The sequence below is a fragment of the Lathyrus oleraceus genome, chromosome 2 (genome assembly GCF_024323335.1).
Source record: "Lathyrus oleraceus cultivar Zhongwan6 chromosome 2, CAAS_Psat_ZW6_1.0, whole genome shotgun sequence".
In the NCBI taxonomy this organism is placed as follows: Eukaryota; Viridiplantae; Streptophyta; class Magnoliopsida; order Fabales; family Fabaceae; genus Lathyrus; species Lathyrus oleraceus.
This window is the reverse complement of record NC_066580.1, coordinates 280,466,868-280,476,657: the sequence shown is the minus strand read 5'-3', so window position 1 is coordinate 280,476,657 and position 9,790 is coordinate 280,466,868. Positions and strand designations below refer to the sequence as shown.

At 36.6% G+C, this 9,790-nt stretch overlaps 1 protein-coding gene and 1 long non-coding RNA gene across 10 annotated transcripts; both read right to left on the bottom strand.

Moving 5' to 3' along the window:
* Nucleotides 1-2,100: 2,100 nt before the first annotated feature.
* LOC127119153 (uncharacterized) lies at nt 2,101-4,943 on the bottom strand. Of its 9 annotated transcripts, none has more exons than XR_007802673.1 (5): nt 4,484-4,943; nt 3,771-3,886; nt 3,311-3,657; nt 2,935-3,042; nt 2,101-2,774 (listed from the first exon to the last, which is right to left on the bottom strand). XR_007802673.1 is itself a non-coding variant. In XM_051049339.1 (5 exons), the coding sequence occupies exons 1-4, from the start codon at nt 4,518-4,520 to the stop codon at nt 3,312-3,314; spliced, it is 357 nt and encodes a 118-aa protein (XP_050905296.1). In that variant the 5' UTR covers nt 4,521-4,943; the 3' UTR covers nt 2,101-3,042; nt 3,311. The 9 variants fall into 9 exon arrangements, 2 of the variants coding, with proteins under 2 accessions (XP_050905296.1, XP_050905297.1); XR_007802671.1 differs by having other exon boundaries at nt 2,101-3,042; nt 3,311-3,490; nt 3,563-3,657; XR_007802675.1 differs by having other exon boundaries at nt 2,101-3,042; nt 3,311-3,490; nt 3,563-3,657; nt 3,834-3,886.
* Nucleotides 4,944-7,714: 2,771 nt separating this feature from the next.
* LOC127119152 (uncharacterized) lies at nt 7,715-9,255 on the bottom strand. The gene is made up of 2 exons (XR_007802668.1): nt 8,834-9,255; nt 7,715-8,098 (listed from the first exon to the last, which is right to left on the bottom strand). It is a non-coding gene; the product is annotated as an uncharacterized LOC127119152 (long non-coding RNA).
* Between the last annotated feature and the right edge of the window lie 535 nt (nt 9,256-9,790).

The following is a 9,790-nucleotide window of genomic DNA, read 5'->3' as shown; positions in this document are numbered from 1 at the left end:
GTATTGTGTGGAAACTTGGCCTTTTTTCCTTCCTATGGAAGATGTATTGGTTCAAGGATTCATGCTTGTGAATAGATGGTTGAGTGTTCTCCAAAGAATGACTTAATCAATTAAAAAACAAAACACCACTAACATTCAATTAACCTTGACTAACATTTGACTAATTATTATTAATATTGCTTTACTTTCAAGTCATTTACTTTATGCAATTTAATTTCTAGTCATTTATCATTCATTGCCATTTACATTTCATTAAACTTGTTTATGTTTATGCCATTTTCACTTTGCTCATTTGAGCCATATATTGTGATTGTATATATTTTATTTGTGTATTTTTTTATTGTATTTGTGGTCTAAGGACCTTAAAAATACTTAATAAACAACAAAAACCCTAAAAAAATGTTTGGTGGACTGTTGATCTTGATCTGAACTTTTGGACTTAGAACTAGGCAACATTCCCTGTGCAAAAGGACTTGGCCAATGCCAACATTCTAAAGTCAAGTTATTGTGAACTGGGCCTTCATCTAATGCAAGTATTGGGATTTATTTGTACTCATCTGCTACATTGTCTTGATGCCAACTGTTATTTGATCTTAAGTCTAATGTCTTATTCTGAGTTGACCAAGGAGCATTTCATATGATACATGAGAAGACAAAGAAGACTGCCAGCTATGGGATTTGCTTGCTTGGATGTGTTCATCTTTATTTGATGCCTTGATCTTCATGATGTTTGATATTGCTAATTGCTTGATTGATTATTGCTTGATTCAAAGTCCAAAAGGAAATTGGGTTTTCTATATGAAATTCTTGTCTGTTTGATTGCATCCCATTGGTCATATCTTTTCAACTCTCAACTTTTAATTTTATGCTTAGGATTAGTCTCTTCATCTTCTCCCACTTCTTAAATTTCAAAATCTTTTCCCCTTTTCAAAAAACTTTCTTTGCTTGTGATTTCAAACTTAGACCTATTTTCAAATTAGAAACTTTGGCTTTATGCCAATGAATTTTCAAACCTTTTTCTTGAATCAAATTTGAAAATGAACTTAATTATATTGACTTAAAATTTCAAAAGACAAAAAGAACTAACACTTTTTATACCCCAAAATCCGCCCTCCATTTTTGCTTTTTTACCTAACCTCATTCATGTCTCATTCATACACATCATTCATTCATGATTAACACTTGCTAACGAGTATTATAGATTCAAAGTTCATGGTTGATAAAATCATGGATTTTGCTTGAAGATTGTGGTTTTCCTCATCACGCGAAGGTGAAACCCGTGTTGTTTGGTTCAGGTCATTTGAGGACCTCTTGGTTGGTGACCTTGGATTGGATAAGTTGTACCTTGTTCTCGTGGTTGGCCTGAAACCCTAATTGGGGAGGTTCCACACTGTGGTGTGCTTTGATTTGGAAACCCTAACTGCTTGACACTTTCACTTGCATGGTATCCATTTGATTTTGTGCCTCATTTCACTCATGGGTTTATGCTCGTCCAAAGTCAACCATTTGATCCCCGACTACATGTTTCATGATTCATCAGTACAATTACACCTCCATTCATGGGATCCCAGACCATTCTCATTCAAGGTTATGCATTCATTATTATATATGTAGTGATAATACATATCATTGCAGTTCATGTCATTTGTTGTCCTAGGACTTGCATTTCATTTGAACATGATGTATTCCACAAGCATGAAGAGTTTTCTTCCAATCTAAGTCATTTGATTTGCTTGACTTAAAAGCCTTGTGATCGTTCGTTAGTCCACTGCACGTTGATATTGGATTCATCATTGTGTCATATTGACTTTAGTTTCAAATTGAATCGAGTGTCAAGATGGTTTTAATTTCAAAATTGATTCTAGTCCGAATTGATTTTAATGGATTTTGGAGATCCAGATTGGGTTAGAAGTTTAAACAAATGGTATAGATCATTGATCTCTTAATTTTGAATTGGTTTTGATCTCGAATTGATTGTGAAATTTGAAGTAATTGTAGAGATCATTAACCTTTTAATCTTGATTTAATTTTAGAAGTCCATTTTAAATTTCTAGGATTTTCCTTCTTTTTTTTATTTTTAATTTTCACTAATGGGCCATGTTTGTAATGAAGGATTAACCCATTTTATTCATTTTTTATATATCAAACTCAGCACACACAAAAAGAGGGTTCGGCCAGGCCTAATACTCCTCACCCAACGTGCCTTCAAAAAGTTGTAATAGAGTTTATGGATTTATATAGCTACTTGATTCCTATGTACGAAATAGAACCTCTTGAGAAGCTTACCGATGCACATCTTGATCAATGTCTGTGGCAACAATAGTTATCTCTTTCCCAACTGGATCAAGCCCGCAGATCCAAAACCACCATCCGTTTTGGTTTATGAGTGGTGTCAAGGTATAAACAATTTGTGAAGTATGCTGCAGACCAAGTCTGAAATTTTTTCGAGAAGATTGATTTAACAATATTAAATGGGCTTCTCCATTTGGTGCTAAATCACAACACTGCTGGGTATTATAATCCATGCAATCGTGATGGCTATGCTGCAATTGTTGCAATGTTAAAGAGAAATGGAGTTAGCTTGAACATTGCTTGTGGTGACCTGCGCACATTGAATCAACACGAGAGCTTTCCAGAGCCATATGCTGATCCTGAGCGATTAGTTTGGTAACTGTTGAATGTCGGGTGGGATGTCGGACTACCCGTCCTCGGTGAGAATGCACTTCCTTGCCCAGACAGAGTTGGTTATAACAATGTTTTGGATAATACCAGCCCTGCAAAGAGGAGGAAAAAGCATAATTAGAGGCAATCCATGACAGCAAATCCACATAACTAATCCATTTCTTTTCCTAACTTCACCCAAATAACTTTAATAAAAAATAACCGCAGTGTTTTTCTTCAATTAAATTTTTTCCTGATAGATGCTAAATTAACTGCACGTAAATTCGGTCCAGCTATCCATCCATTCGCAATGCAAGTAATTCGTCCAACCATACACATTGCAGTGCAATTGACGCACAGTAAAACCAGTCTTAGCTGAACCTGATAAAACAAAAATCGAAAGAGAATTAACGTCGCAACAACATTTTCAATTAAACACCACCTAACAAAACACCAACCTACTAACATTATATGCCCATGGATATACCCTTTTCTTCATGGAAATGCGACTATACGGGACGATTCGATTTCATAGCAAATAACCGGTTTCCTAACATTCCAACAGTTGTGCATCCGTTTCACTAAAACGGAACTAATCCGTATAACTTAATTAACCAACAACAACGACAGAAATTGTTATAGCAGTTACCTCAATCGCAGCTACTGCAACAACAAAATGAGCGCACACCGGCTGCAAGTCGAAATGCATAGCCAAGACGCGAATAGCAGCAACACGGCTCAAAACCACACCGTGACCAATTCGCAGAACCAAAAACAAACAATCTCACAACTCCATTCCAAGCCATCCCAAAGCCAATGTAATCCCGACCTGGAAAATCAATACGACGTTCATTCAGCTAAAAATCATCCAAGCATTCATATCTAATAGCCATTAACTAACAGTGCATAGTAGAGTGAATGGAAACTCATAGCAGAATCTCCCCCAAATTATCGTGAAACCAGAAATCCACCTGCAGCTTCCACGGCGATCGAAACCTGCATCACAAACAGCAAAACCATTAACTGTTGGATCTTAAAGCTACAATAATCCAACAGACCTGCAATTATCAATTCAATAACGTGCGAGATATCCGCAACGCCGAATATACCACACAAACTCTGCAGCCAAGGCATAATGCATCAGACATGGTGAAAATCAATTTCAAACCAACCATCTGACGAAGGTATACTGACTGAAATAGGGTTCCGCATAGCATAGCATTTCCTGCAACATTTCACCATCTTGTTTACTAGTTGGGTTTGACATTTCCAACTGAACTCATAACATCAACTCATTCGATCCTAACATCAGTTGAAGCTCATAGCCATTCTCTAATTAATTTTGACATTACTAATATAACATCAATTTTCCTAACTAACTCAGTAGGGATACAAATTTAACCAATACTAACAAAATTCAATTTAACTGAATAGAATCTAACAGAGTTAATAAACTCTAACAAACTTCTACTTTGAGGATTAATTGAGCTAACAGTGCCCTAACGGTTGCCCAAACTGCTCTATTCTGTTACACTCTTCCCTCTCTATAAGTTCATACCCTCACAATTCATTCGGGGGAATTTTTTCATTTTTCTTCTGGAACTGTTCTCACTTTCAATCCTCTCAAACTTCACTATACGCTCTGAACCACCTATCACTGTTAGAGCTTCAACATCAGAAGCTCTAATCAGTGGAGCTTCAACCTCAATACTCTCACTCTTCCTCACAGGGCGACGCGACGATAACGCGAGAAGGTCGCAGAAGCGAAGAAGAAGAAGAAAAGCGTCGCACAAGAAGAAGGAGAAAAAAATCCAAGAGGTACCTGAGGATCTTCGTGCAGATTGTTCACCTTCGTCCATAACTTCGAATTCAACATTCACCGAGGAACTTCTCCTCCTCGCAGGTAGGATCTCGCTTCCGTTAGGCTTATTTTCATTTTCGCCATGTAGTCTGAGATTCGTGGAAGGAGGTTTTCACATCTTGAGTTTTGATTTCACGATTGCTCTGGTTTAGTCGTTCGATTCGGAATTTAGGACTCATATGTAGCTCGCGTCGGTGAGAACATTGGATGACGTATCGATAAAACCTGATGATGGATTAGATACTAGGGGATTGAGGTGAGGATTTTGTTGGGATGGCATTATGATCCGAGTCGTCGCCGGCGCCGGTGAAGAATCCCGGTGCGGCGAAGTTAAGGGAAGTCTGAAAGTGTTCGTCCTCTTTTGGACGTTTCTTTAAAAAGCAATTTTAGTTTCAAAAGCTATTATGAACAGGTTTAGTGTCAATTGCCTGAAGCGTCCGTCCATTTGCAAGTCCTGGAAGTTTGGGCCTAAGGCCCAAACGAGTTTTCTTCTTGCACATTGTTTCCGCTACAGTACCCCCTTTGAAGTCAAGTTGGGCTTCGGTTGGGCCTGGGCTCTTCCTATTTGCACCCTGAGTCCATCTTCTGCACCCCTATCCAACTCTTGTTTTATGTATTTATTTATTTCCATTCTTGTTTTGGTTGAGATTAGAATCATAATTTAGGACTTAGAGTTAGGTTAATTAGGTTTTAAGCATGATTAGAATAATTAGAATTAGATTCGAGTTTTAGAATATTAAAACGTGATTAGTTAGAATCGAATTTAGAATATGTCTTGATTAGAATTTAATATAATTTTTAGGAATATTAACTTTGGTTAGAAATTGGATTAATTTTAGAATTTAGTTGGATTTAGAAAAATAGAATAGTTTAGAATCTAATTGAAGTTTAATTAGAATTTCCTTTTTTAGAATCTAATTCAATATTCATAAATTTGTCAAATGACTGTTTTACTCTTATGAGTAGAAATTATTCATTTTAGCATGTTCCCTTAGTTTTAGAACTTAGAAATTAATTCCAATAAACAATTAACCCTTTAGGTAGTTGTACACTCAATTCAACTAATTTTTTCCCATTGATTAAGTTTATCAAAGTACGCTTTGATCGACTAAATCTTTTGACTATGCTCAATTCCCCAAGCTTAGTCAAGTGATCAAAAGACTCTTGATCACTTGATAAAGCAAGTCCTTGTGATCAAGATGCTGGATGCTGGATCTCCAACTTCAATCAAGATTCAAAGATCAAGATCAAGACTTCAAGTCATGCAAATCAGTACAAGACAAGACTACTATTCAAGCACTACAAAGGTCAAATTCAACACTTCTTGATCATGAGCCAAGTTGTGTGCCATGAGTCTTAAGTAATGGAGAAGGAATGAGACTGAAGAATTCTTACCCCCATTTTGAGTATCTTTGGGTGCGAGACGAATGACTCGTTTGCTCATCGCCTTCACCTCTATTCATAGGCTTTAGCACAACTCGATTCAAGTTGATTGACAAACCTCTTTATTCTTCAAAGACAACCCTTCATCATGAGAAGCTGCAAGGAGATTCAAATTCAACACTCATCGATTATGATGTGAATTGCACATCATGAGCCTTAAGTAATAGAGAAGGGATGTGACTGGAGAATTCCTACCCCCATTTTGAATATCTTTGGGTATGGGACGAATGACCCAATGCTCACTGTATTCGCCTCTATTCATAAATTTAGTGCAATTTAAATCAAATAATTGATAAGTCTCTCTACACAGATTAAAGCACAGATTGAAGATCAGACTTCCACCGTTCAGGGTTTCATCTCTATCCTTTTGTCCTCCCAGTAAAACTAAAACCATTTTGTGAATAAACTCAAAAACAATTAACCCTACGATTAGGATTGTACGACACGAGCCTTAAGCAAGGGAGAAGGAATGAGACTGGAGAATTCCTACCCCCATTCTGGATATCTTTAGGTGCGGGACCAATGACCCAATTGCTCATTGTATTCATCTCTATTCATAAACTTTAGTACGATTCAAATCATGTCTCTCATTTCATAATAAAATCAAACTCACCTCATCAAACTCAGTTTTGTCTTTGGGCTTATTTTTCAGTTTAAAACCTTTCCATAAAGGGCGTGTTACTTTCGTTCTACCGTGAACGACGCTTAAGTCTCCATGTGTGAGGAAGAAATGTTTAACTGCTAGAGTGCGATCCGAGTTCATCCATTCTACTGCAAACAAACAGACGCTTAAAGCTCTCATGCTCGAGCGTACAAGTTAGTCGACAGTAGAACGCGAACGTTAATACTGTCCACTAAAAACAACTAACGCATCCGTCCTAGTTCCACGAACTACAGAGCTCTGATTTCCTCATTGCACGAATGAGGATACGTAGGCACGAGGGCCCAAATCCTTGGCGAGCACAATTATCTATTTTTCACCTTTCTCACAATTATTTATAACCTTCATTTTCCACAATTATCTATTTCTCACCTTTTTTCACAATTATCTATTAACCCCCCGTTTCCCTTTTCGCGAGTAATCTTCAGATAATAACACATATTCTTGCAAAGAACATTCAAAACGGTTCCCATGGAGTACCATGGATGTTTGGGGTGCTAATACCTTTCCCTTGCATAACCTACTTCCTTACCCATTTCTCTTTCCCCCGGGTTTTATCGATATTTTCCTTTTCCTTTGGGAATAAATAAAGTTCGATGGCGACTCTGTTGTATCTTTGAGCGTGCGATGCGCTCGGGTATTTTTCGCATAACTTTAACACTCATTCAAACTTTTGGACCCTTTGGGTTACTTTTCATTCAACTTTTGATTAAACCCAATCCATTCATTTTGAAATTGATACCACAAACTACGAGGTTTTGATCCCTCATTTTTATGTTGGTACATAGGCACAAGTCCGAAGGTCTAGTCAAACACAAAAATATAATCAATGAATTCTTTTCCCATCCCCACACTCTAGTTTTCTTAAATATCTTTTATACCAAAAACACATACGCACATAAAAAAGGGCTCCCTAGGAGTACCTACGACACTTTGGGTGCTAACAACTTCCCTTTGTGTAACCAACCCCCTTACCTGTAATCTCTGGCATTTTATTAGTTTTGATTTGAAAACTTCTTATCTTTGGGTTTTTGTTCGTACTTTTCCCTTTTCTTTTGGAAACAATAAAAGCGCGGTGACGAATCTGGTTTATTTTGACGTCAAGTTTATTCATAGCTTGATGGTCTCGAATTTACCGCTACATCCATATTAATACATTGTTAGCACTCATCTATGGGAATTGGCATTGATACTAAATGTGTAATTTACATGTTATTCATACAAAGAGGGTCTTAATCCTACACTATCTTTTATGCTACATAACATGCTCCTAATACTAAATTTCATGCATTTTGCATAAGATACTTCATGATCACTTGGACCATCACTTTGGCAAGGTAACTAAAGTCCCAAACAACATCATTCCATCATCCAAGCTGTGATCCACCATGAGCAAGGCCATCACACCATGTTTTAGTCCAAGAGCATAGTTGTAGCAAGCAATTTCAAGTGCTCAAAATCAGAACCTGAAGCTAAAGAACGCACACAATGACAAGGTGTTAATACCACATCTGAACCGATTGCAATTAGGCACAACAAATTTTGCATCCAAAAACAAAGGGAATTAGCATTTAACTAATGCACAAGAAGGATTCCAATTAACAACCATTAACTCACTAACATAACTCACTCCTAAACTAACTCTAACATCCTGCAAAAACTCAATTAACTGCTAACAGAATTTGGTAGAAAATCCAAAACCATATCAAGCTGCATAATTCTTCTAACAGGGAAAAAATAGAACCACTGCAATTCATTTACAAAGCCAACCATTTTGAATCCAAAACAACATAACTTGAAACTGACATTTCTATTCTCACTATAAGTAGGAAGTGCAAATGACATTAAATTCAAGATAAATTCACTCTGAGTTCACACCAAATTTAATCCTAACTGAATCTGAATTTCTAACTAACTAATGAATTTGAGATAGATTTCACTGCGAATTTCAATTAAATTCCTAATAACTTTGAACTTTATAAAATAGAACTCCACAATGCATTTTCAGAGTCAGCTGATTCTACACAAATCTCAGAACGAACCACACACGAACCTTCTTCACTCTCATTCTCTATCACCATTGCCTCACTCTTCCTCAACCTCTCTGAAGCTCTCTCAATCCTTCACTCTCACATGATACACGTGCGGTGAAGAAGAAGAAGAAGAGGAAGGCATTGAATCAAAGAAGACTATAAGAGATTGAATACCTGTTTATACTTGAAGCTTCAAATCTGGTAAGTTTTCTTGATTCTAATTCCGTTCTGTTTAATTCTACGTGTGAATAATAAGGAACCGAATTGGATGTTGATTCTGATTTCGGAGACTGAATGGACCTCGGGGCTTGGTTCTTCGTCCTTTCTTCATTCCGATTTCAAAGTGGAATACGCAAGGTTGAACGCAATTGAAGTACAATTGAAGTCTCAGATGCATCAAGGCGGATTTCGATTTGGAACTCGGATGATGTTGGCTCTAGGTTTGAGAATGAAAACGTGGAATCGAACATGGTGATTAATTATGAAGGAATCGACGAGGGGTTTGTTTCATGTTATTAAGCAATTTTGTGTTTAATGTTAACCTGGAGTGAGCTCGGTTTTGTCCAGGAGAAGTTTGGGCTTGAAGCCCATGCAACTCCCTATCTGCACTCCATTCATGATTCATGCCCCCCCCTCTGGTTCATCAATCCAATGCTGGGTCTTGAACCAGGCCCAAGCGTTTTTGGCCAAAAAACCTATTCTTAGGCCTAGATCATTTGTGAGCCCATTTTGTTGTTTTTAAGTTAATTAATTAATTAACATTATGATTAATTAGGATTAGTCATGTTTAATTAGGTTAATTAGAATGTTCTTTTTAGGATAAATAGAAGTTTAAGTCTTAATTATATTTTTTAGAATTTAATTAATTTTAAATCTTAATTAGGCTATTTTAGAATAATTAGAATACTTAGTTTTTTTTGTATAATTAGATAATTAGGCTTAATTGGTTTTGATCAGATATTGATTTTCAAAAACTATTTTCCTAATTAATTCATTTTTGACATATTGACCATTTTGCCACTAGGTAGAAATTCTGATTTTTAATGCATGATCCCTTAACTTAGGGTTTCATTGATTAATTCATTTTAGGGTTGTAAATAGCCAAGCTAATTTCTCTGAATCCCATTGATT

Bases quoted from the DNA above. Each gene is read 5' to 3' on its own strand.
- LOC127119153 (XM_051049339.1), bottom strand. From the start codon at position 4,520: ATGGACGAAGGTGAACAATCTGCACGAAGATCCTCAG. The intron at 3,658-3,770 runs GTATATTCGGCG...TTTGTGATGCAG, and splicing joins TTGGCTGCAGAGTTTGTGTG to GTTTCGATCGCCGTGGAAGC. The intron at 3,491-3,632 runs GTGGATTTCTGG...TTGATTTTCCAG, and splicing joins GATCGCCGTGGAAGCTGCAG to GTCGGGATTACATTGGCTTT.